At 41.4% G+C, this 27,358-nt stretch overlaps 1 protein-coding gene across 1 annotated transcript in view; it reads left to right on the top strand.

Annotated features, from left to right (window-relative positions):
- Positions 1 to 23,002, top strand: part of NECAB1 (N-terminal EF-hand calcium binding protein 1) — a 90,100-nt gene extending 67,098 nt beyond the window's left edge. The window contains exons 7-13 of the mRNA XM_060243526.1: positions 786 to 898; positions 9,925 to 10,001; positions 12,359 to 12,412; positions 13,847 to 13,959; positions 17,396 to 17,470; positions 18,308 to 18,399; positions 22,422 to 23,002. Coding sequence (XP_060099509.1) covers positions 786 to 898; positions 9,925 to 10,001; positions 12,359 to 12,412; positions 13,847 to 13,959; positions 17,396 to 17,470; positions 18,308 to 18,399; positions 22,422 to 22,450 — 553 coding nt within the window. The 3' untranslated portion in view covers positions 22,451 to 23,002. The remainder of the gene's footprint in view (positions 1 to 785; positions 899 to 9,924; positions 10,002 to 12,358; positions 12,413 to 13,846; positions 13,960 to 17,395; positions 17,471 to 18,307; positions 18,400 to 22,421) is intronic.
- Positions 23,003 to 27,358: the final 4,356 nt, after the last annotated feature.

The raw sequence follows: 27,358 nt of genomic DNA, 5'->3' as shown, positions 1-27,358 counted from the left end.
GGTTTATGTGACCTCATGATTAAAAGAAAAGCCTTTTTGTTACATTTAGATCATGGAGAGCTACATTTGCAATGCCCATCATCTAGAAGAGCCACGTGACTACTGTGCACCACCTCAGACATGAGCAAACAAAATATTACCCTTGTGGTTACCATTATCTTTTCAATAACACTACACTTCCATTCAGACAGGAAAGTGCCTAATAAGGAGCAATCTTAAGCAACATCTAGAAAATGTTAACATGTTAGACAATTTATTTCTTGTCTAGTTTGGCTTTTCATTAACAGCTCACTGAGAAAGGCCAACTTCAAAGCTAACCTCCAACGACTGGTTCAAATTCACAAGTGATGCTAAGCCTCAGCTCCCCTTAGACAAGCAGAATTCTGCCTCTAAAAGCATTTTTTTAATTGAGGGGTTTTTTTTCTATGGGGATGGTAATAATCAGAGATCACCCATCCAAAGGGAAATGATGTCAACTGTGGTTCCAATTCAGTTTTAAGCATATGAATACTGATTCTCAACCTAATCTCTTTTACAGTCTTAAATACTGACTCAGTAAACTATACTCAATGCATAGCTAGGCTCAGAAATTAGTTATATTTGTCTTTTATTTTCTGACTTCCCTGTGTTTTTAATTCCTTCAGTACTTTGTGTGTGTGTATGTATAAAAACTTATGTGTTCTATAGTGAGCAGTTACAATGTTTGTGAATGGTCTTAAAGTTGCAGTAGCTCAGCCAATGGCTGAAAATAGAATCAGAATAAAGAGATGTTCATTTTTTTCAAGACAAGTGCCAGCAAAGCCAGAGGTGCTCACAATTCAGCAACCAGGAAGACGTTCAGGTCGAAGACTCCAGAGGAACAACAGTTTTTCTCCAGTCAGCCCACTTCTTAACTCAGGTAACATTGTGTAAGACACAAATTGCATGTTTTGTTTTCCATTGTTTTAAAATGCACAAATGAAAAGCAAGCATGTTTCTTTAAATGGCAGCCTACAAGAATAAGACACGTAAAGTGAAACAGGAAGTTAATTTTTAGCAAAATATAAAAGATACATTGGGTCATTTTTGCACACATTGTGCAGGAACAAATCCAATGTTGCCCCCTTGGCGGGAGCTGTTGCCATTCATAGCAGTTTGATGAGCAGTGAACCTGTATGACAGCTACTTTCAAACACTTGTTTGTTGCAGCCACACTTTCATCTTTAGGTGTACCATCAAGATCAATTAGGCTTCCCAAATCCCCCGCCTGGGTGGGGGCCCCCCGATTTGGAGCCTCCTCCCCCCCGCTCACCAAAAATCTGGAAAGCGGGGGGGGGGAGGAGGGGAATGGCGGCCCTTCCCACCCAGCCCCGATCCCAGCAGCTTCTCCTTGCCCTTACCTTCCCACCCAGCCCCGATCGCAGCAGCCTTTCCTCCATTTTCCCAGGCTGCTTCCCACCCCCCAGTCAGCTGGCAAGGGGGGGAGAGGGAGAGCCCCGCCCAGCCTGCAAAGGACCATGTGCCTTTGCACCTCCAGAGGCTTGACTTAGTGTTGCCAAGTCCAACTGAAGAAATAGCTGGGGACTTTGGGGGTGGAGCCAGGAGATGTTAGGGGTGGAGCCAATATCAAAGCTGTGACAAGCGCTGCAGCCGCAGGTTCCCGCGCCACAGCCGCACTAGCAGCTGTCCCTCCCTCCTTCTCCCGCTCGTCCTTCCTGCCCCTCGGCGGCCGCCTGAGGCTGGAGGCCTGGGTGAAGCAGGGCGGTGGCGCGGGCATGGAGAGCGGGGCCGGGGGCTCGAGGCCTCCTCCTCGGCCTCCGGCGCTGCCGCGCTGGTGCTAGCGGGGCTGTGCTGCACCCCTTCAAGAGCTCCCTCACCGCCCTGGGCCGCGCCTGGCTCCGCCGCCTCCGCTGCTCCGGAGCACCCGATCTCCTCGCCGCGCTCCTGCTGCGCCAACGCCACCAGCGAGGCCCTCGGCCGACAGCTCCTCCTCCGCCACCGCCGCCTCCTCCTGCTGCTGGGCGCCAGCGGGCCCGCCGCCTACGACTTCACTGGGCAGGGAGGGGGCGGCAGCGGCTCGCCATTTCCCCCCTCCCCCCGCTTCCGTTTTTGGGGGGAGCGGGGGAAGAAGGTGGAAATCCTGGGGTCCCCCGCCAGGGCGGGAGGGTTGGGACCCCTAGCTTGACTTGAAAGGCTTCAATGGTGTGTCTGTTGCTGTGCAGAAGCTGGCAGCAACTGGTGAGTAGAGAGGCCAATCCCCTGCTTCAGACTCACCAGAAATGGGAGGGGGGGGGAGAGGGAAACGTCTTCATTATTCCCTATGTGGAGATTGATTCTCATAGGGTATAATGGGGAATTGTTCTGGAGGTTTCGGGGGCTCTGGGGGAGCTGTTTTTTTGAGGTAGAGGCACCAAAGTTTCAATATAGTATCTAGTGCCTCTCCCCAAAGTACCCCCCAAGTTTCAAAACGATTGGACCAGGGGGTCCAATTTTATGAGCCCCCAAAGTAGGTGCCCCTATCCTTCATTATTTCCTATGGAAGGAAAACATTTAAAAAGTGCTGTCCCTTTAAATGTGATGGCCAGAACTCCCTTGGAGTTCAATTATGCTTGTCACACCCTTGTTCCTGGCTCCACCCCCAATGTCTCCTGGCTCCACCCCCAAAGTCTCCTGGCTCCACCCCCAAAGTCCCCAGATATTTCTTGAATTGGACTTGGCAACCCTAAAATCAATCTTAGATGTACGCTTTGAAAAAACACAACAGAGCAGTGACTTGCATACCTTCCGTATCAACTACTTTCTAGTTGGACCTCTTTTTGGGACATGAGGCACAGTTACGAAGCCTTGATGGAGACCATGTGCAAAATCATGGAATCTTGGGCAGCCCATTGCTGTAGGTTGGCCTAAAATGTGAATGAGGAAATTGCCCTTGTAGTACTGCCCCTAGCAGTATGCATCTTTCTGTCCAGCCCTCCTCTTAAAATAAGCTGTCCTCTTCATATATACTCAAAGGAACAACAGCATCATCTCCAGCTAAAGGGCAGCAATTTTTGCATTTGCTTTTGTTTTTTGTATTCATCAAATGCAAGAGTTTGTCTTTACATGGATATGCTGTGGCACAATCTGAGCTGGTTCCAGGTGGGGCTAGGTTCAAGCAGCTCTTTAAAAGAGATCTTTCTGGCTAATGGGGAGAAACAGAAAGGTGATACATGCAACAGGACTGCAGCTTTGTTTGTTCATAGCCTTCCCAAGCCTCCCGCCCTGGCGGGAGAATACTGGATTTTCAGCCTCTTTTCCCGCTTTCCATAACTCTGGAAGCGGGGGGAGGAGGGGGGAATGGCGCCAAGGAGCATTTGCGTCGTCCGGGGAGGAGGTGCTGAGCCTGGCAAAGGAAATCTTGAGAAGGGAGGCTGGCTCGCCAGCGAGCGGGTGGAGGTGGCTGCCGAACGCAGGCGGGTCTTGACGGACTCCAATGCCCGATGCTTCTCCTCCTCCCTTCCCTTCCCACCCAGCCCCGTTGCAGCAGCCGTTCTTCCTTTTCGCAAGCTGCTTCCCGCGCCCAGTCAGCTGGCTGGGGGGGGGGGAGGAGAGAAGCCCCGCCTGCAAAGGACCATGTGCCTTTGCACCTCCGGAGGCTTGATTGCAAGGCTCCACTTTGGGATGGTGTGACTGCTGCTGTAAAGAAGCTGGCAGCAACTCGTGAGTAGAAAGGCCAGTCCCTCGCTTCAGTTGCCAGAAAGGGGGGGGGGGGAGGAGGAGAGGGAAACGTCTTCATTATTCCCTATGTGGAGATCAATTCTCATAGGGTATAATGGGGAATTAATCTGGAGGTTTTGGGGGCTCTGGGGGAGCTGTTTTTTGAGGTAGAGGCACCAAATTTTCAATATAGTATCTAGTGCCTCTCCCCAAAGTACCCTCCAAGTTTCAAAACGATTGGACCAGGGGGTCCAATTCTATGAGCCCCAAAAGAAGGTGCCCCTATTCTTTGTTATTTCCTATAGAAGGAAGACATTTTAAAAAGTGTGCTGTCCCTTTAAATGTGATGGCCAGAACTCTCTTGGAGTTCAATTATGCTTGTCACACCCTTGTTCTTGGCTCCGCCCCAATGTCTCCTGGCTCCACCCCCAAAGTCTCCTGGCTCCTCCCCCAAAGTCCCCAGATATTTCTTGAATTGGACTTGGCAACCCTATTTGTTCATCTCCCTGTGTCTATTTTAATGGGCCTTCTTATCTACTTAATTCAAGAGCCCCATGGCACAGAGTGTTAAAGCTGTAGTATTGCAGTCCTAAACTCTGCCCACGACCTGAGTTCGATCCCTGGTGGAAGCTGGGTTTTTAGGTAGTCGGATCGAGGCTGACTCAGCCTTCCATCCTTCTGAGGTCGGTAAAATGAGTACCCAGCTTGCTGGGGGAAAAGTGTAGATGACTGGGGAAGGCAATGGCAAATCACCCCGTAAAAAGCCTGCCGTGAAAACGTAGTGAAAGCAACGTCACCCAGAGTCGGAAATGACTGGTGCTTGCACAGGGGACCTTTCCTTTCCTCTTATCCACACATAAGGTACCTCCTCAGACAGTCATTTCATTGCACAAGGAATGGGCAAAAGGTCCTTGCTTATGAAAAAGAGGATCCAAAGTCTTTGCTCAAGCTGTAGCTTCTGATGAAGGGAAACAAGATTTCCTCGCCACTCCAACAGTCCTTTTTTACTGGAAGCTGATGACACCACTGATTTGTATCAAATGTGTGATAGCGAATACAGATGGCCATGAAGTTTGCTGATTATAGGAACAAGGAATCACGAGGAATGGTAGGGGACAGATAAATAATTGGAAAATTTCCTACATATGTGCAGATCTTTGCCTGATATTTTATGTTCTCAGGCCGATAGAGGCAACTCTCCTCATTGTTTGGTTGTTGTTCTTAAGTGATTCAACTGTTATTAGTATATCATGCCTCCCAGAGACATGCTCAGTTCTAAGTCTTTTTTAAAAAAAATAATTTACAAAATTATTGGTGTTGTCTGGGGAATCAGTTATGTAGAGGCCTGGTTTTTGCTGCTTTTGTGAATAATGCAAACCGCCACTAGATATTTATTTAAAACACTTCTGTGCTGCCACTCCACCCTATTAACAATCCCCAAGGCAGCAATGAATATAGTGGGAGTACCTGGGGCATTGTGTTCAGAGAGTCTAATTTGGAAATCACATCTCGCAAAATTCCCCTTTCCAAGATTATCAGAGCTCTCAGGAAATAAAGAGGCTGGTTTCTCCCCTTCTCTCTTTTTTCTTTAAGTGATATTCAGTTTAGGGTTTCCAGCCTCCAGAGGGGGCCTGAAGATCTCCTGCTTTTACAACTGATCTTCAGGCTGGCAGAGTTCAGCTTCCCTGGAGAAAATGGCTGCTCTGAAGGGTAGACTTTGGCATTGTACCATGCTGAGGCCCTTCCCCTCCCCAAACCCTGCCCTCTTCTGGATCCACCCCCAAAGTCTAGATATTTTCCAACACAGACTTGGCAACCCTAATTCAACATCCTCTCCCTTCTGAAACATATGTGGTCTACAGTGGGCTTGCTTTTTCAGGTTCCCCCCCTCTTCTTTTGGCTAATTTACAAAATCATGTTTTTCTGCATACCTGGAAAGACCACCTAATTAGACAAAGACCTCTGCTTTGTTTGAGAATGTCTGAGTTTGTCTGCTTTTATCATCTGCAGGGTGACAGCTAGTTATTAATAATAAAGACGATTATGAATTGTGATGGCTGTTGATGGTGAGCAGGAAATATATTCTCCTGAGTAGGGTTGCCAAGTCCAATTCAAGAAATATCTGGGGACTTTGGGGGTGGAGCCAGGAGACTTTGGGGGTGGGGCCAGGAGACATTGCGGGCGGAGCCAGGAACAAGGGTGTGACAAGCATAATTGAACTCCAGGGGAGTTCTGGCCATCACATTTAAAGGGACAGCACACCTTTTAAAATGCCTTTCTTCCATAGGAAATAATGAAGGATAGGGGCACCATCTTTTGAGGCTCATAGAATTGGATCCCCTGGTCCAATCGTTTTGAAACTTGGGGGGTATTTTGGGGAGAGGCACTAGATGCTATACTAAAAATTTGGTGCCTCTACCTCAAAACATAGCCCCCAATACCCGTGGATCAATTTCCCATTATTCCCTATGGGAATTGTTCTCCACAGGGAATAATAGAGTGCCCAGTAGACATTTCCTCCCCCCCCCAATGCTTTCTAAAGTGGGGGGAGGGCCTCCAAACCAGGGAATGCCTTGCCCCCTCCCTCTTTCTCACACACACTGGGTCTTGTTCCTGCAGAACTTTACTTGATCTGAAAACGAAAGCAAAACAAAGGGAGAGGCTGTTCTCTGAAGCCCTTCCTGTTTCCTGCTTCCTGCTCAGCCTTAAAGACACATATTTTAAAAATGGACCTGCAGGAGCTCTAAAACTACATGGTGATTGTGGGGGGCGGGGTTCCCCCCCCCCCCCGTCCGGCTGGCTGGGGGCGGGGAGAAGCCTGTGAAAACGGGGGATCCCCCGCTGGGACCTGGGGATTGGGAAGCCTACTCCTGAGTGACAATATCTTGATTATAATTATAATGTATTTATTTATTTATTTAAAACATTTTAATGCTGTCTTTCAACCCAATCTGGGTCCACAAGGCAAACTGTAATGGTTTGTTTGTGTGTGTGTGCGTGTGTATTTAAAAAGAACAAAATATTAAGACAAAACCTGTTACCCCAAAATGCAAAAGGAAACTACCTGGTTAATTCCTATTATGTGTAATAGGACTTGTTTTAACCTCTCCTCGCCTTCACAGGCTGCATTTCCTATTCATAACATCTGTACTGTAGAAGTGAGTTTTGACTAATGGAGGCTCATGCTGGAATGAATGTTCTTAGTCTTTACAATGCCACAGAATGTCTATTTTATTTTACATTCATTTTAAACCATTATTTTGGGGAGAAATGAAACTTACCCAATCTAAAAAAACTATATTTTAAAAGTCGGACTTCTTTTTAAGAAGAAAGCTTTTATTGAACACGCACATTTAGAAAGCAATGTAAACAAATAATTGGACTGAACATGGGGACTCTGTTCTGCTGATGGTGAAACTTACTGCCACCAGATGGAGCGTTATGCTGGCATAAAGAGTTTTTTGTGCTGATGGAAAGCTTTTTCTGTTGGAGGAAAATGCCACCATTAGCAGAATGGAATTGTGGGATACAACCCAGAATCTGTATAACTAGGGCTTTTTTTTCCTGGGGGAACGTGACAGAACAGAGCACCGGAACCTCTTCGTGGAAACATATTTCTCAAAAAATGTTTAAAAGTTCATGAGGAGATAGATAGATAGATACATTTTATTTGTATCCCGCCCTCCCCGACCAAGCGGCTCAGGGCGGCTAACAGCATAAAATTCGATACATACATTGTATAATAAATAACATTTAAAAACAGTTAATTAAATCCATAAAATTCTAAAAACATTAATACATTTAGTGCTATTCCATCAGTAAGTTTAGTTGGCAATTTAGTAGTATCAGCTGGTGAAGGCCATTTGGAACAGAGTGGTTTTGCAGGCCCTGCGGAATTGTTCAATGTCCCGCAGGGCCCGCATTTCCTCTGGGAGCTGATTCCACAGCTGTGGGGCCAGAACTGAGAAGGCCCGAGTACGGGTACTTTGGAGTCTTACCTCCTTTGGCCCGGGGATAGTCAGCAGGTTCTTCCCTGCTGACCTCAGTGCTCTCTGGGGTTCATACGGGGAGAGGCGGTCCCTAAGGTAGGCAGGTCCTCGGCCATATAGGGCTTTAAAGGTAATTACCAGCACTTTGTAGCGAATCCGGTATACAACACAGGAGTACCTGTGTTTTTCTCCTTCATTTCCCACATGAGAGTTCCAGCACCTCTTTTTCCAGAAAAAAAAGCCCCTGGTATCTTTTAGCATAGTGAAAACTAAATAAATAATGTATATTTGTAAATAAAGAACTAGGAGGCAGGAATAAAGCACTGTAACAATATGTAAAAACAATATATAGAAGTAGAACAGGGCCTGATTTCAACACGATGCTGGCATGAATCCAGTGCTTTCTTTAAACTGGGAAGCTATAACTCCACTTCATATGCAATGTTAACATGCCAGTGCTCTGCCACTGAGACTACAGATCTCTCTTGTGCTGATATTGTACAAATAAAAATGGAGAGCCCAGTTTAAACAAGAGGCTGGTGCCTGCAGTGGGTAACCACAGTTATCCCACTTGCAGAACTTCATCACATATTTAAGAATTGGACAATCTTCCCTCACAGGAGAATGCTGTAGCTGTTTTGGATTCCCATTGGGAAGAAAGGGATCTGAGAATACGACATGTGATGACAACTTTATTGTATATAACTGAATGGCAGAAACAATGCTGGATTCTGTATCAGTAAAATGTCAACATAACAGAGGGATCAGGTTCTACACTTTTTTTCTAGAAAGAAAATCTTGTATCTCTAGCTCAAGCCATGACCAGTTTTTATAGGAATATGCGGTATACAGAACTTTGTACTTATTTTATAATGTGCTTAGCCCGCACTGTTCTGGCTACATCTCTGATGCTATCCTCTTTCTTTTTCTGTAAAGAATTTTGAAAAATAATATTTAAAAAAAAACAAAAACATGGCACTTTGCAAAGCTGGAAGTTGTCTTGAGCAAAATGGTCTTTTTAATATTGTCAAGCTGAACTAGATGATTCTGCCTTTAGCTACAATGTTTTGCCCATTCCCTACTGAAAATCAGCTCCCTACATCTCCTCCTCCCTACTAATAGGGATGTAACTTTGGGGCAGAGAGGAGCATAGAAACTGTCCCCACCTGTATCCCGCCCTCCCATCCATTTTTGTTCATCACCATTTTTCCTCCCAGCAAGAGTTATGTCTGGTTCTGGAGCTGCAACCTGGGTTGCTTCCATACAGGAAAAATAGTCCACAGAGAATCCACATAGCTGTTCTCCCCACAGTCTGTTGGACTCAGCCCCCAGTAATTGACATATTCCTGTACTGATTTTTTAGAAGCTCAAGAAAGCATCTTCATGTGGAAGCAAACTGGAAGAAAACATGTTTTAAAAGTGGCATTCTGGAGGGGGTGGGGCAAGGCCAGGGGAGGGGTTCCCGTCTGCTCATGCTGAACTTTAATAGTGCAGTAAATACATAAAATCTCAATAAATTTTTAAAAAGAAAACTCCAAAGAAGTCTGTTTGGGAATTACTTGATTCCTAGTCTCTTCTTTCCCCTCCCTCTTGGATTTCTAGTCTCCCCCTCCTTTCTTCCATTATACATATGTACACAAAGCGCCATCTTCCACAGAAACAATCTGGCTTGGTTCTAGGTGTGCATTCTGAGGACATACCATGCTTTAGATCAGAGTAACTGTCCATAGGGATGCTTCCTAAAAAAAAATATCACTCATCCCACAAAAAGAGAAGAACACCACCTCTTGTTCTGGATTATTTTTAAAAATTGTTATTATTATTTTAGCGGATATTCCTCTCAGGACACATTACAGATGTGCTTTTTCATCCTTCTGCTTGGGACATTTTGGCATTGCTTTGAAAAGTGCCTGAAGAAGCTGGATAATGTGCTGTGAGAGAATCTCTTGACAGCATCACTTGCTTTATAAGAGTCTGCCTTCACAATTAAACAGAAATTGGAGTGAGCCTAAACTACAGCAGAGTAAAAAGGCTTAGGACTTTCTAAATGCACTTCATAAAGAGTGTTTGAGTGGTGGGAAACTCTTCCTAAACAAAAATGTACTCCATTAGTAATGCTGAGAGGAACACTGACTGCATTAAACACAGCTAAAAGCTCTTGGGAAGTTCTCACATTGATGGAAATGCACACATCAAAATAAATAGATGAAGTCTTTGCTTTCAGCAATGTTTTCACTTTCATTATTTATGTCTCCTAAAGGCTGGCTGGAAGAAGACAACCAGTGGATGACCCAGATAAACAGGCTTCAGAAGTTGATTGACAGGCTGGAGCAGAAGGTGTGCACTATGCCTTCCAGTACTCTACAAAGAATGCAAGTGGTTCCAATTAAACGCTCCCACATCCTACCCATGACTGAGATGAATACGAGTAGACCAACCCCTATCTCTGTATTTCTTTTCATCAAAAGAAGGATAGTTCATTGATCATTTCTTGCTTCCTTTTTATTTGGTTCAAAGTCTTGTGAAGTGAGGTGCTCAATAGAGCATGGGTAGTTAGTAAGGGCAGTTCTAGAGAAGTCTGGCTGTTTGCTTTGCATGATGGCACAGGTGGTTGCCCCACAGCAAGGAGAAGGATGAATTCTGCCAGTTGACTGCTCTTGAAGTGGCAGACTCCACTTGTTCTTTAACTGAAGCCGAGTCCACATATCTGATACATTTTGGTTGCCTTTCATCACATGGTGGCCTGCAAATCTATGATCTGTTTCATTATGTGAATAATAGGTAGTAATGAGATCAAAGCTCCATTGTCAAAGAGATTATTGTAATAGGAATAGGTTGCTAATTAGTCATCTGAATCCATCCTCCTAAAGTGAACACCAAAGGTCTTGGATTTATTAAGAGGCTTTTTAAAAAAATGAAACTATTTTAGAAGATCAGGATTTTTGTTTAATCCCTTTGTTTGAAAATATTAAAGTCATGCAAATGAATTAATTTAGGGCAATGATCCTCCAGCTACAGAACCATACCAAATCCTAGTTCATTAATGCCTTATTCAGCCACTTGCAAATGCCTTTGGATATCACAGGATATCATGTTCTCTTTTTAAGAAGCCTGCCTGCAGTGTCACACCTGCTATCTGCTTTATAGCTGTGGCACTGGAAGAGGCTAATTATCCCATGTGTAATTGCATGGATTATCTGTAATCAAGCCTGGGTAGAAATATGAGGCACCTTTTGTTTAGTACATTTTTAAAACTGGGAAGAGAGGTAGATGTTTCCTTAAGTCGGAAGACATTTAAAGTATGTGACTTCTTGAAGGCCATGTATGGGAATAAATGTTTTACATGTATGTCATTACAGGACTCCATGTAAATTTATTATTAGTATATACACAGCTGGAAACAGAAGCTGAAAATATGCACGAAGCTGGAAAAATCTGTTCTTTGATTCAGACACCTTTTCACATTACTGTTCTTAGCTGGATGTTGTTCGTTGTTGGCCTGGTTCCGAGGAAAGAGATACAGGGATGGGGGTTTCATATAGCAAACTTCATCCCATTAATGAGCTGTCTCTGAAGTGCTCTGGCTGTTTCAAACTGTGCCGTTTCCCCCCTGCAAAATCTTCCTTGTCCTTCCTCCCTTCCCCTAATGTTCTAAGTTGAGTGCTATAGCACTAAACCAATAGTATCTCAATGGAGTCAAGGCGTCTCACTGAAGTGCTATATTGTTTTAGCGATATAGCATTCAACTTAGAACATTCAAGGAGGGGGGAGGCAAGAAAGACTGTGGTGAAAAAGGGTGGTGTGTGTGTGGGGGGGGAAACAGCATTGTAGGAAGCACTACAGGCATTTTAAACAGCACATCACAGCCATTTGGAAATAGTTTCCCTCAGGGTTTTTTTTGAGCCATAACGCCAAGGAATGAAGTTCCGACTGGCTTGGTGTCATGGGGTGCAGCTTAATATGCAAATGAGCTCCTGCTGGGCTTTTTCTACAAAAAGCCCTACAATGGTGACATCAGGGTGTGTGTCCTAATATGCAAATGAGTTCCTGCTGGACTTTTTCTACCAAAAAAACCCCCGCCCTGGTTTCCCTCAAAATGGCTCAGCCCTGCTTTGTCAACAGGATACAAATGGCTTTGTATGAACAGGTAAATAAAATCCATTAGCAGCCAGTTGCTAAAACAGTTGTATCTGGACTGAACAAAAAAATCCATTAGCAACTTGCTACTAAAACAGATCATAAAGGGTGTCTGAAAGGGTCCCCAAGCTCATACACTTGCTTGAAAGTCAGGCCTTCAATGGGCTGTTCATTAATAAAGTTAGGGCAGGATTAATCACAAGATTGTATTTAAGTATACAGTCTCTCACATTTTTTTTCCCTTTCCAAAATCACATGGCTGAACAAATAGTCTTACAACTAGGTTTCTCAAGGAGGTGGATTCATCACTGCTGATGTATGTTGGATATTTACATGCAAGCTAGTTTTAATGCAAGCTAGTTTTAATTATATGAACATGATGAATTAAAGTCACCTTTTCTGTCGTGCATTGTCCATGAACGAGACTTCAGTCCTGGCTGATTTAGTATAAGCTATAACAAAATAATTTTCTGAAAGCATCACAATAATTTTAAGGCTATGCTCATAGCTAATCCATGGTACTTTTATTTGCCTTTCCTATTCATCTTGTTGACAAGGATCTAAAGCTTGAGCCACTAGAAGAAGAGATATCAGAAGGAAACACAAAATCTGTAAGTGTTTTTTCCCCAAGACAATGAACTGGTGAAAGTAAATTATGAAGTTCAGTTGTGCATGAAATCTGGCTTCCACAGGACAAGTTAGAAAAGTTTCAGAAAAATCTGTCCTTGGCCTGGTCTAACAAAGACTGCAATTTTATGTAGCCTTATTTAAAGTCCTATTGAACCTATGGAATTTAGTTGTGTGTACACACAACTAAATTCATAGAATAATGCTGCACATCATAGTTTCCCCAGAGTTACAGAACCACATTTAAGTACAATTCAGTTTCACTGTTTCTGTATTGTTACAGAATTTTAAAAACATTAATTTTAAATCTAGACATGGCCATTTCTATTTGAAAGCAGATACATCTTTGTCAAAATCTATTAAAGCTCATATTGCATATGTTCCAAATAGTGATAAACTGTTATTTGATACAGCTGGAGGTCAGTGCTCTATTTCACAATCAACACAAAGCTTTTGAAGAAATAAGATTGATGTTAGACCTATGAGTACTGACCTGTGGCCACAGCTTTGGCCAGTTACCTTTGCCACTCTTTTAAAAGGTGTGTTGTGAAGTCACAACTGACCCATGGCAACAGTATTCAAGGCAACAGATAAACAGATGTGGTTTTGCCACTACCTTCCTCTGGGTTTTTCATCCAAGTACCAACCCTACTAAACTTGTAAGTTGTGATGAGTTCAGGCTAGTCTGGGCTGCTGATCCTCTTTTAGAAAACAAGTTTTCTTTGCTTTGTCCTCTCCATTTTCTTTACAGAAAGGTCTCCCAAATGGAATTGGACATAGACTATGTGTCATTTATGTATGCATTTTGCACAATGTCACTAAAAAGTGTTAATATTAAAATTCAAGAATGGCAACCATGAGGACTCACAGAGGCATGGAAATCCCATTCCCTTGTCAGCCTCCGCTTCCCTCCTTGTGCTGGTTCTAGTACTACTTTTCTCCCCCTCCCCCTTTCCTCCTCCTCCTCCTCCTCCTGGTTGTGCCCACTGCTGCAGTAGTCAGTGCCATTTTCGATTGCAGAATCAGCTCCATTATGTAGATGAGTGGCTGGGCAAATTGGGGAGCTGAACAGAAAAAATGATTGGGGGAGGAAAACAAGCATTCAGGCTGGTTGGGGACAGAAAAACATAACTAGGGAGGAGGCAGAAAACAGGCAATTGGGAAGAAGGAACAGGATGGGCTAAGGAGGGGGAAACTAGGCATCTGGGCAGGTTGAGAGGTAGAACAGAAAACTAGCTACTCTGGGAAGTTTGGGAGGAAAAGGGGTTAAAAACAGGTGATCAGGTAAGTGGGCAGGCAGAAATAAAAAGGGGAAGAAGCTGGCTTTGGAAGAAGAAATGGGATTTCTTCTGCCCCATGAGTCCTTAGGGAATCTTTTTGTTATATGTATAATTGCACTGCTTTGATTTTCTTGTCAGCACATAATGATAGTTCAGCGTCAGATGACAGTGATAGCAGAAGAAGTAGAGCAGTTCCGCTTTGCTCTGAAGCAATATGTGGATACTGCCTCATCTCAAGATGGATGCCTGCAGTGAGTATCATTCATGAATAAGAACATGGAAATCTAAATTTACACAGGCCACTTAAATTTCTCCCCAGCCCTCTCTTGCTGTTGGCATGAGAAACAGAAAGGCAGATTTCTTATCAGATTTCTGAAGTGATTCACAATTGCACCCCAGAATTCACAAGTACTTTGTTTTAAATCTACTCAAATGAGGAAATGCAATAGACTTTTGTGGGGAGGAGACGTGGCTCAGAAGGTCCCAGGTTCAGTCACTAGAATCTCCAGTTTAAAGGGTGCAGGAGGATAACGTGTGTGAAAGACCTCTAGAGCTCTTGAAGAGGTGTTGACAGGCTGAATAGACAGTACTGTGATGGATCAATGGTAGTTCAACATAAAGGAGTTCCTTGTGTGTTTGGTGTATGCTTCTCAATTAAGAAGTTAATTATCCTTCGGTTCCATCAAATTCATTGATGCTTAACTTAGTAATGCCTAGTTTTTCCCTTTGCTTTTCAATGAAATGTGTGACAGTTTTAGGATTGGAGCTTACAAATATTTATCACTATCGTATCTCTTGACATTAAGGATGTGGGTTAAACAAGCTTGGGCAGGTTAAGAAATCAGTATTTTCATCAGTATTTTAACACAGTTTAAGTTTTCTGCTATTGATTAAAAATTTTGCTATCTTGCTATAATAAAGGTTTATTCAAAATAATACAAATTATTCCATGTGCTGTGAGCTTCTATAATACCAAAAGGCCACTAGAAATGTAGTCTAGCTACAAGGGTATGAGGATCTATTTCTTTTGGTCTCATCGCTGCCCTGGCACCAAGAGCAATAGTTTCATTCCTTTTAATTCTGGATGCTGCAGAGCCATCTACTTCAGAACAGACCAACCACCATATCTGTGCTTGTTTTTTAGGCTGCAAACGTACTGTTAATGGAGGGAGAGGGATATATAAAGTAGGTGATAATTTGTGTTTGATATTCACAGAATTCAGGAAGCTGTTCAGTTTTGTCTGATTAGTCACTTAAGTCGAAAGGAGCATCTGTGGCCATAAAGGGCTGTAGGTGCAGAGCTGCATTGGGAGAGAGAAATATGTACCCAGCAAATGTTACTTTTTGTTTACTATACACCGGCAAAGCAGGGCTACACAACAGGGGTCAGATGAGAGAAAATCAAACCGCTCTTCATCATCCAAAGCCACATAAACGGCCAAGGAAATTCAGAAGAGTAAACAATGCTTTTAACTATCCACATACTAATAGGGGAACTGAAAGAGTAATCTTTTATAATAGTTTCAGAGCAAGCAGCCCAAGAATCTAATTTGTGATAAAGTAATTGTAGAGGTAATTCAATAGAAGTGCTACTTCCACTTCCTGTGAATAAATGGGAGTACTGGAATGGTGCTCTTTCTCTCCTGTTGGTTCTATTTGTAATTGCTTGTCCACCTCAAATAGCCTTTAGCTGGGGAAGAAAAAGCTTTCTTGCAATCTCGGGGATGCTACTGATATACAATGAACGTAAGTGTAAGTAGGCAAAGACAACATACAAAGCCACCATGTGCTATAGAGCAGGCCTTCTCTATAATGGCCCCCCACTGGTGGAATCAGCTACCCGAGGAAGTGCGAGCCCTGCGGGACTTTAACCAGTTCCGCAGGGCTTGCAAAACCATCCTCTTTCAGCAAGCTTATAAGGAACCCTGAAAGCGACATCTAGCCATCGGAATATACCTTACTGAATGTAGCACCTTTAACTTATTGTAGTTTTAAAAATTTTATGTAACTGTTTTTAAATGTATTTATTAACCGTATTTCACAATTGCTTTGTATAATAATCATGGTATATACCATGTCCTGTTAGCCGCCCTGAGCCTGCTTCGGCAGGGAGGGCGGGATATAAATAAAATTTATTATTATTACCCAAGCAGATGTTCAGCAAACCAGTGGTTTTATCAGGAGTGACAGATTATATATGTCAAGGAAAGAGTCTGACATGCATGCAAACTAACTTGATGAAGAACACATCCTGCCCCAGCCATTTTCTTGTTTAGCATGCTCTCTTCTATATGCCTGTGGTGCCACCTGCTGGTTCCTTTCATATTTAGAAAGATTTTCATGTCTACTTTCCTAATCCTGGTGTGCTGCCCAGGCTAGCCAGGGGCTCTGTGCAATTGGATGCAGGCTTTTCTGCATGTATTCCTAGCTGGTTGAAGAACTACATGGGCAACAGCTATTGCACAATTCACTCTCTTGTAAAACCCAGACAGACACTTTATAAAACAAAACCAATCCTGCCAGTTGGCTACTGAAAAAGGGAATGACTTCAATCCCCTACTCCTGCCTCTTTTCCTCCAAGCATCTGATCAGCAGGATTTCGGCTTTTTAAAAATGACTGTATTCAACATAGGGTTGCCAATCCCCAGGTGGGGGCAGGGGATCCCCCGGTTTGGAGACTCTCCCCCCGCTTCAGGGTCGTCAGACAGTGGCGGGGGGGGGGGAGGGGAGGGAAATGTCTGCTGGGAACTCTATTATTCCCCATGGAGATTTATTCCCATAGAAAATCATGGAGAATTGATCTGTGGGTATCTGGGGCGGGGCTATTTTTTGGGGTAGAGGCACCACAATTTCAGTATAGCATCTAGTGCCTCTCCCCAAAATACCCCCCAAGTTTCAAGAAGATTGGACAAGGGGGTCCAATTCTATGAGCCCTAAAAGAAGGTGCCCCTATGGAAGAAAGGAATTGAAAAGGTGTGCTGTCCCTTTAAATGTGATGGCCCGAACTCCCTTTGGAGTTCAATTATGCTTGTCACAGCCTTGATCTTGGCTCCACCCCTAATGTCCCCTGGCTCCACCCCCAAAGTCCCCAGATATTTCTTGAATTGGACTTGGCAACCCTAATTTAACAATCACAGCAAGCTGCAATTTAAATTCCAACTGGCCACAAATATAGTTTGTTGCTGGGCTCTCATGCATTTTCAAAGTGCATTGAAAGCAGATTAAAAGTGCATTCAGCAGCTGGCACCACAGGCATTCAGTGTGTTGAAAGCAGGGCCGGTGCGTGGGAGTAGGCAAAATAGGCAGTTGCCTAGGGCACTACCTGGCCTAGGGGGCACTACTGGGTGCCCCCTCCCTGACGCATGACTCTGGCTCCTGACCACTGTCACCTTGTCCTCTCCCATCACCAAGCTGCCCACAACAAAGCCAAGCCACCCCCCCTCTCCCCGATGTATGACTTGGCCTCCCACCTCATCCTATCCTGCCTAACATGGCTGGCAAGCACTAATTCTCACAATTTTTTTTATAACATCACTTTTTAAAAAAAAAAAATTAAAAATCAGTAAATTAAAAATATGAAAAGTTTCAAGTTTGGCAGCAGCATATTTAACCCTGTGTATCTGAAAAATAACTTTTAAATGTTTTACAATAACACTGTTGGGGTAAATTCTGTCCTCACTTCCTTAGTGTTTCCATTCAGAAGCTTGCAAATGAATCCCGCTTCATCATTTATGAATTCTGGGAGAACAATGCTTGGAACAGGTAAATTATTACTAATGATATTTTTGACTGCTGACAGTTATAAAACCTTGGAAATATCAAATCCCAGCCACTCTCAACTATTTTACTAGAAGTGAAAGCTGATTGTCAAACACAGACACTGAACTGTATCTTCTAATAAAAAAGGATATAAGCAAATAAATATAAGTAAAACATTACCTTTTGATTTGTATTAAGTGGCCAACATTATACTTTTTTGCATTGTAATAACTTTCCATGTTGTAGTTTCATTACTCCTGATGTGAGAGGTGCAAGGATTGCTGTATCAACACACCTAAGACTTGTTTTAATGTGTGGCGATCCCTTAAATGTTTTTGTTTGCTGAGGTCATGCTTACTGATGACTCCTCCCCCCCCCCCCCCACAGAGCATCATCACCAGTGACCCTTCCCCCTGCATTGCACTTGTAAATCAGCTTGGAAAAGAGGCATCAAGTTAGTGCAAGTCACAGTGTCCTATCTGGAGGCACCATTCTCTTCAATGGCACCTCTGCTTAAGTACTGTCCAGCCAGTGGCCTTCTGCGTTTTTGAGGTGCTTGCACATGGACTGGATTAAGTCTGAATTGGACTGTTACTATTCATAGTAAACTCTGTAGTGAATATTTTGCCCAGACACATGCTATGATGATAATTGAATTATTTTTAAACATGAATAAATATAGAAGGTATAAATAATTTAAATATGTAATTATGTTTTATTGGTTTTTAATGGAAGTAATGTGATGTTGTGAGCCACCCTGAGTCTGCTTGCGGAGAGGGCGGGATATAAGCTTAACGTAATAAATTAATTAATTAATTAACATCTCTCTTATTTATATAGCCACCTCCAGATGAACTACAACAAGACATTCCAAAGAAGTAATGTGGACTGCTTGGAAATGCCAGAACACATTACAACTATGCTAGTGCCTGGTAATATTATATTTTTAAAACTGCAACTAATTGTCTTTCCTTCTGCTTGCTTTTCCTTCCAGAGGCAGAAAAGTGAGACCATTTTTTTGGAGGGAGGGAGATCCACTGTCTTTTTAAAACAATCTCATAAGTTAGTTTTCCATAAGCAATAACTTTTTTATAAAAACAATGAATTCTAACCATCATTTCTGGTTGGCAAAAGACACTTTATTTTCACAATAATTGGCTGTGATGATGCTCATGAGGTGAATGCAATTCTATTCCAATTCAGTAGGTGTTCTGTCACCAACTGACTTCAGTAAAAGATAATATTATGCCCTTTCCTGCAGCTTTTGTAATTTCACATTGAAATGCTAAAAAGCAGCTAGTTCCAAAACCAATACCAAGAAGAAATCTGACTAAAGGCCAAAATAAACCATAACCATTTTCCTTCTTCTGAGTAGATAATGCATGAACAGAACAGAAAAAAATATGCAAAGTGTCACCTGTATTTTGCAAAACAAAGAGAATTCAGAGGAAAGTAAACTTCCACTATCCAACAATTGTAGCAGCTGGGGAAAATATCTATAAGTATCTTTAGTGTTAGGTTTTATCTCCTTAAATTAAACTAAGCAAAAGCCTGAGAGAGCACATTTTCTTTAATGTTCCACTGTCAACCACTTGAATTCTGAAACTTTCTTGTTGCTGCTCAGACCTTATTGAGAAGAGCAAAAAAAAAATGGGATTTCATATTATTGTGGCAGAACTTTGGCTTACGTGGAGACATGAGTATTCCTCTCAATATACTTTCTAAAGATGCTAAGGCCCATATTCAAGTAAAAATGGACTCTGGTTCTACCCCTGCAAAGGTATTGCAGTCTAGCTCTGCTTGAGTCTCATGAACACCTGTAACTTGCCAAACTGCACCCTCCATATTGTTTATATTGCTCAACAACAGTGTACTAGCGCCAAGTGTAAACTGTTATAGATTAAGGACAACCCAGCCGGTGCTATCCAAAAGGCACTCGTTCTGTCCCACAATTGCATATAGTTTGTGATGCTGTTAGTAGGGTCTGCTGTTGTTGCTAGTATAACATTCCTTGTGACATCCACCCTGGAAAGCACTTAGCAATGAAGGGATATAAAAGATATTAATTTTAGATGCTGGGGAGTTGCCTTTTCAAATGGCCAGTTGGGCTCTCCATTTAGGCATCCCAAGAGATCTCTTGATTACTGATCAATATGTGTACACTGACATATGCTCTGAGCAATTTGGTTATCTTGATCATTAACTGAATGAAGTAGAATGCAGACTTTCTTCTCTTGCCCACTGGGCTGGTCTCCTGTCAATCCATATTCATTCTAAGGACTAGGATGATTTTTTTCTGCTGCAATTATATTAGAAGTACCCACCTTCAATAAACTGAAGTGTAAACATTAGAGTTAAATGTAGTCTGGAAGGAAGGTGTCTTGAAGCTCTCTCCTTTATTAAGCATAAATGTTGCCCGAGTATGTAACCATGACAACAGTATTACTTAACTCACATCTTGACTTGCAAAACCTCAGGGACCTATTAAAAATATGAATACTTTTAAAAATGGAAAAGTTACTATTTTTACACTGCCTTTGCAAATTAGTGTGACTACTAAAAAGAATCCAGGCACTTACAAATCCTCCAGAAGCCTGGTTACTACTCCCTTCTCACGTTAATTACTTTACCATGTCAAGAGACACATTCCATGGGCTTTCATCTTTTGCTTGCTTACAACTTAGCCCTTATGCAATCTTTAGGTTTAGGGTGACTTTTAGAGGAAAAGGTCAAACTGATACAAGGGAAGGCTGTAATATACAATACTTTAACCCTGTTAGAATTTTCTGGGTTTCATAGACTTATATCTTCCATGTGTTTGAGTGACTAAGGATAGGTGGTTTGGGGTTGTGGTGGCCCACAGACCAAACCCTGAACTGAACAAGCCTTATGCAGACCAAAATGGCCCGGCGAGTTTTGGAGACAGCAGAATTGGGGTGGGGGGGTGGGTGGGAATCTCCTAGGAGGCATTTCACCTCCTCCTTTCTGCTGGCCCAACTATCTTGGGCTCCCTTCTGCCTCCCTAAAAGGGTGGTGCAAGGGAGCCAGAGACAGCTGAGCCCATAGAAAGAATGAATAGTCCCAAAGAGCTGAACAGGATAAAATTTGATGTATGTTTGGGGAGCACATCTTCCTTGAACATCGTTTCCCAAGTCACAAACCAGCTCAAGTTCAGCCCAAATTTTGAATTTTGAGCTGGTTCATGCTCTTTCTTAGTGACTGCTCTGCATCTTTGAGCTAACGGCCAAATAAGTTCTGAGCAAGGTGCACCCTGGAATGTTCTGAGCAAGGTGCACCCTGGAATGCTCCCCAGCATCTCTTTGTCACAATCCATTGTTCCCACTTGTTTGAAGGCTTCCCTTATTGTCCCAATACCAAAGAGGACGCCAGCAAAGGTTTTAAATGACTATAGGCCAGTGGCCTTGACTTCTGTGATAATGAAGTGTTTTGAACAATTAGTTCGAAAATATATTATTTCCTGCCTTCCTGTTATTTTTGATGAATATCAGTTTGCTTACAGGAAAAATAGATCTACTGAGGATGCTGTTAATACTGTTCTTTATACTGCTTTATCGCATTTGGATAAAAAGGGGACGTATGTTAGAATGTTGTTTGCAGATTTTAGTTCTGCTTTTAATACAATATCACCCCATAGATTGTTGTCTAAGCTTAAAGATTTGAAGCTGTCGGACTCTATATGTGAGTGGATTTTGAATTTTTTGTCAGGTCGTTCACAAAGGGTTAAAATGGATGGATATATTTCCTCCGTGAAGATCTTAAATACTGGCACCCCTCAGGGATGTGTCTTGAGTCCACTTCTTTTCACTATTTACACGTCTGATTGTGTTTCCAGCAGTCTGAGTAACAAAATCATTAAGTATGCAGATGATACAACGTTGGTAGGGCTCATCTCTGAGGATGATGAGTCTGCGTACAGGAGGGAAGTTCAACAGCTGTCCCTTTGGTGTAAAGTAAATAATCTTATTTTAAATATAAATAAGATGAAGGAAATTATAGTGGATTACAGGAAGAGTAGTTTGGACACCCAGCCGTTGTTTATTGATGGTGTTATGGTAGAACAGGTGACAGAATGGAAGTTTCTGGGAATTACCATGAAACAGGATCTAACATGGGGGGCAAATACTTTAGCTCTAGAGAAAAAGGCCCAGCAACGACTATACTACTTAAGACTCTTAAGATCACTACAACTGTCAGGGAGTCTGCTGGTTGCCTTTTATCGTAGTTCCATTGAAAGCATTTTATCTTATTGCCTCTGCGCGTGGTTTGGGAGCTGCACGGAAGCAGAGAGAAGGGTGCTCCAAAGAGTGACGAGAAGAGCACAAAAGATTTGTGGATGTTCTCTCCCCTCATTGGTGGATCTGTATAATATGGCATGTAAAAGGAAGATACAAATGATCCTAAGGGACCATACACATCTGGGCCATTTGCTTTTTGAGATCTTACCGTCAGGTAGACGATATAGAGTGTTGAAGGCTAGGACAAACAGATTTAAGGACAGTTTCTATCCAAGTGCTGTGGTTAGGTTAAATGCAGGGTTATGAAGGATTATCTGTTTTAGATGTATTTAATGGTTTAAATGGTTTTAATGGTTTTATGAATGTTTAATGGTTTTATGAATGTTTATTTAATGGTTTAAATGGTTTTAATGGTTTTATGAATGTTTATCCGTTTTAGATGTATTTAAATGGTTTTAATGGTTTAATGGTTTCAGATGTATTTAAATGGTTTATGAATATGTGTGTTTGATGTGTTGGTATGTTTGTGGAAGAGCACCTCATTTCGTTGCTCTCTTTTTGTTGAGAACAATGACAATAAATTCATCTATCTATCATCTATCTATCTATCTTTAGCAATTTGAAGGCTCAACAAGAAATGTAGCTAGAACCAGGGAAACCTATTACTGAAATAATCATCAATATCTTTCCCCCCTCAGCTTCCTGGTGGGTCCTGAACAACAACTAGAAGCTTCACTGCAGTTAGCAAAAAGATGCTGTAATATTACACTAAATTAGCATCCTATACAGTCATCATCATGTCTCTACAGCTACCAGATTAAGCAGAGATACAAGCTTCCACTTACTTATTGGGTACAGTTGTGAGTTGTCAACATCTCCTCATTGCTGCTACTTTAGGGAATATTATGATCTGGACTGATCTTTGTTAATTTTATTCATATGATTGTTATTAATTCTAATTGTATTGCATTTTAGTGGGATGTATTTAAATACTATCATAAAGTGAGTGGCTTGCTCTTCCAGAGATTCCTGCTTACTGGAAGAGTTGCTTAACTCATTAGGTTTTGATTTATTTATTTTGAGAATTCAGGTTTTGGATAGAAGGCAGGATATATATGTTAAAATAAATGTTATAAGATTGTATCAAATGTTGCTGTCCTTGCTTAATAATCTGATGTGTGATGAAGTCACCCCTTCTGCCAAAAATGTATCACATGTAAGAAACAGAAATTAAATCAGTATTTCCCATCTTGGTATTCATAAATAACTTGCTCATCTAGTTTCTCAGTATTTTTTTCTTCTGCATTATAATGTGAACATGTGAATGTGTACCAGCTCTGGAAACTGTAAGAGTCAGCTGAAGACTGATGTACAGCAAAACCTAGGAATAAGGAACAACAAACTTTCTACTATTCCAGTAGGCAAGCACAAATCATTCACATTTGCACAGAGAAACAGAAAGGACAAATTGAAGATCCATTTGCAGCATTTATCAAGAATTGGAACCAACATGAAAAGTCTCATTAATTCCAGCAACTGGTGGAGTCCCAAAGGAAAGTCGATCTGTTACTTAAGAACAAACAGCCAGCAAGCACAATCAAAAGTGTCAGGAGAAAACAGTGAACGCCACATTCAGATTTTGACAGATTTTGTTTGAACTTCTTTTTAAACAGATGGCATTTATCATTATTACAAAAATAAGAACAGCCCTGCAATCACAATAAATTTAGGCACAAATGAAATATTTACATCATGTATAAAAATGCCACTGTCAAAACTATACTGAAAGAAGTGGTATGTCCTTTTGCCATTCTGAACTTAATAGACATAGTACTGAAGTACTCAGTATTAAGATCCTATTTTCTAACAATTAAAATTAAAGTGTACCGTGTTATACAACTGAGAGTTTGACGAACATAAGAATGTTTTAGCAAAGATTCTGATGGTGAGAGCAAGGAAAGAAATGAACTATGGGTTGTTTAATTTATTTCCTTATTTCAATGTAAGGGAGACATTAAGGGATACATCCAGTAGACAATTTGTTTTAACCTAATCTGACCGCAGCTGCATAATTCTAAAGTGTGCATTAAATATGAAGGACTGCAATAATGAACCATCTGAGCATAAAATCTTTCTGAAAGATGACTAGATATCAATTACTGCCTTGATCACCGGGTTACTAAGCTTAATACACTCTTCCCTGATAACTTCTGTCTTAGAAGCAGGGCTTTTTTTGAGCAGGAAGACACAGGAATGCAAACCAGTAGACAAGTTGCACTTTTAAGACTAACTAAGTTGTATTCAGAATGTAAACTTTCGTATGCTCTAAGCAGACTTCATCAGACAAAATTGGAATGGCGAGCAGCAGTTCTTAATATAAGTGGGCAGTGAGTTGGTATGTAGAATCATGGGAATGTTTTTAGCAGATTAAAAGAATCACAGATTGGGGTCTGTAACAAATACAGACCCCAATTTGTGATTCTTTTAATCTGCTAAAAACATTCCCATGATTCTACATACCAACTCACTGCCCACATATTTAGAACTGCTGCTCGCCATTCCAATTTTGTCTGATGAAGTCTGCTTAGAGCATACGAAAGCTTACATTCTGAATACAACTTAGTTGGTCTTAAAGGTGTACTTGTCTACTGCTTTGTTCTATTGCTTCAGACCAACACGGCTGCCCACTTGGATCTATCTACACAGGAATGAAGTTCCAGCTAGCTTGGCATCAGGGTGTGGGGCCTAATATGAAAATGAGTTCCTGCTGGGCTTTATCTACCAAAAGCCCTGCTTAGAAGCATACCATAGGATATAAGGCAATAGAATTGAACTAGATCCAAGAGGGCAGCCGTGTTGGTCTGAAGCAGCTGAACAAAGCAGAAGTCAAGTTGCACCTTTAAGACTGAGTTTTATTGAGACTGTAAGCTTTCGTGTGCTCTCTAAGCACACTTCATCAGATGAGGGGATCAGGTCTGATGAAGTGTGCTTAGATAGCACACGAAAGCTTACGTTCTCAATAAAACTTGGTCTTAAAGGTGCAACTTGACTCCAGCTTTGTAGAACTGAACTAGATTCTTGATCTAACTTAAACCAAGGTTCTTCTGGCTTAATAATGATCATAATATTCTGTATTTTGATATTTATCCTCTTTGTAAAATTTGTAAGGCTACTGTTGGTTTTTTTTATCAATTTGTGTATTTTTGGGAATTCTCTTTGCCATGAATTTAGTATTTGTCTTGTAGTGGTACATTTTCAAAAAAAAAGAAAAGTCTGGGGATTTATTTTTAAAAGATCCAAGTGGGCAGCTGTGTTCATCTGCAGCAGTAGAATAAAATTAGAGTCCAGAAGCACTTTTAAGACCAACAAAGCTTTATTCAAGGTATGAGCTTTCAGCGGTCTTAAAGGTGCCACTGGACTCTTAACTTTGTTCTATCATTTTTATGGTTATTTTTCCCCCAACAGCAAACAGAGGCCTGATTTCTGAAACTTAAACACTAAGTGCTTATTTACTTCATTTATCGTCTGCCTTTGTCATAGAGATTCATTATATTTTTGGATTTCAAAACACCTTCTAAAGACTAGAAGTGCCAATTAAATAAAAAATACAAAAAGGCTATCAGCTGCAAGGTAACTCTACTTACATATGGCTCTTCAGCCTAAGATTGGAAACTGTCAAAAGAAAATCCTAGCATGAAGGCCATGTTTAAGACTAACTGAAACAACACAGGAGGGTGAGAGAAAAAGCTCAAGGCCTGTGTGTTTCTCCTGGTGCTAGAGGGATTTGTTGAACATATTCACAATGTTATTGTTTTCAGTTTTCTCCCAGAAGGCCAAAGGTGCCTGAAATAAACTTGGTCCAGCGTCAGGGAACACTGCAGATTCTACAAATAGCTGCCTTGAGTTTAAGGAAAGGTTGAATATAAATATTTCATTTAAAATAAATGAACATATGAAGCTGCCTTATACTGAATCAGACCCTCGGTCCATCAAAGTCAGTATTGTCTTCTCAGACTGGCAGCGGCTCTCCAGGGTCTCAAGCTGAGGTTTTTCACACCTATTTGCCTGGACCCTTTTTTGGAGATGCCAGAGACTGAACCTGGGACCTTCTGCTTCCCAAGCAGATGCTCTACCACTGAACCACCATCCCTCCCCAAATGAACAAACAGGAGAAGCAACATCAAGATCATGATTGGAAGCATTCTCTCCACCCACCCATCAAGCATGCTGTTTGACGAAGAGTTTGCTCCAGGCAATTCTAAAGCCTACACTGAAGTATCATTTTTGGTCCTAAAGGTATTGCACAGCTTTAGATTAAGATTGCAAGCACATTTCATGATGTTGGGAATTCTGTGTATTAAAAAACCCAAAACTATCACCAGGGGAACCATGCTGTTTTCTCAGTGTTAGAGATGGGCTTATAATTTTTTTTTTAACCACACTGAAAGCTTCATACACAGAACTCCAAGCTTCACATCATGTATTTGTGCTCAAAATGAAGCAGGCTATGTTCAGAAGTTTAAAATAATTTTCAGTTTTCTTGAAGTACTTTCTACTTGCTGATTTTTAACAATTGTTTTATTCCTTTGCTTTGTTCTGTTTCCGCTTTTCACTTCTCATCTTTCTTTCCATGCACTGACTTTGCAGATCATATTGCTGAGTCATTATTAAATCTATGTATTGCTTAAAAAATCAGTATTTCTGCAAATCAAAGCTTCACCTTGTTTATGAAAAGTTACAGTAATTGTATGAAAATATTCATACATGGAAGAAAAATTACCATTTATGGGGTGTATTTTTATATACTATGCCTTTATCTGCTAATATATGAGATATTTTAAAGAACAATAGTAAAGCTTGGGTCTGAAGGGAAGTTTAAAAAACAAAAACAAATTCCAATTACCACTATACCAAACATTCAAATGATTGGAAATGGATACAGTATTTTTTTAAAGGACATAATCTAGCAAAATTTAGAATCAAGAATTTAAGTCAGTATTTACTTCAACCCCACTGAAACCAACAGACTTTAAAGTACTTAATTTTTGCCAGTCTGTGTTCAGAATTTTATAGAGATTGTCAACATTTCCTTTATACACACTTAAGAGTCAATAAGAATGGGTACCAATGACATTAACATATGGCAAAGCTTCTCATGAGCTTACTGTGGGTATCTGCAGCCAGACATTTGATAGCAACCAGCCAAAGTGGCATGTCATCACCACCTCACATATCTAATCAATTACAACAGAAGTTGTAAAAATGAACTCTGAAGTATTTAGAACATCAATATCCACCACCACCCTTCATCATTTTCTTCACTTTTAAGATTTTTCTGCAGGCTTGTAGAAAATTTTCCCCATCTGCACATGTCCCCATGATGTATATTTTTTAATCCATACTCTGGAACTATGTCCAGAATTATATAGATACCACCTATCCATCAAGAAGACTGTCGTATCTGTCAGTTTTAATTATGTCAGTTTCATTTTACTATGCAGACTTTTTTGCATGTGCAAGGACAAATCTGGAGGACAACCAATGCCCTCTCTCCTTTCTGAGCCTCTTCTTTAATGAAAGCTGATTCAAGCACTTCAGGAATAGAATATAAGGTGTCAATACCATAAAGGAGTGC

Source organism: Heteronotia binoei, chromosome 7 (genome assembly GCF_032191835.1).
Source record: "Heteronotia binoei isolate CCM8104 ecotype False Entrance Well chromosome 7, APGP_CSIRO_Hbin_v1, whole genome shotgun sequence".
In the NCBI taxonomy this organism is placed as follows: domain Eukaryota; kingdom Metazoa; phylum Chordata; class Lepidosauria; order Squamata; family Gekkonidae; genus Heteronotia; species Heteronotia binoei.
Note: the sequence above shows the minus strand (reverse complement) of the source record. Positions and strands in the feature narration are given on the sequence as shown.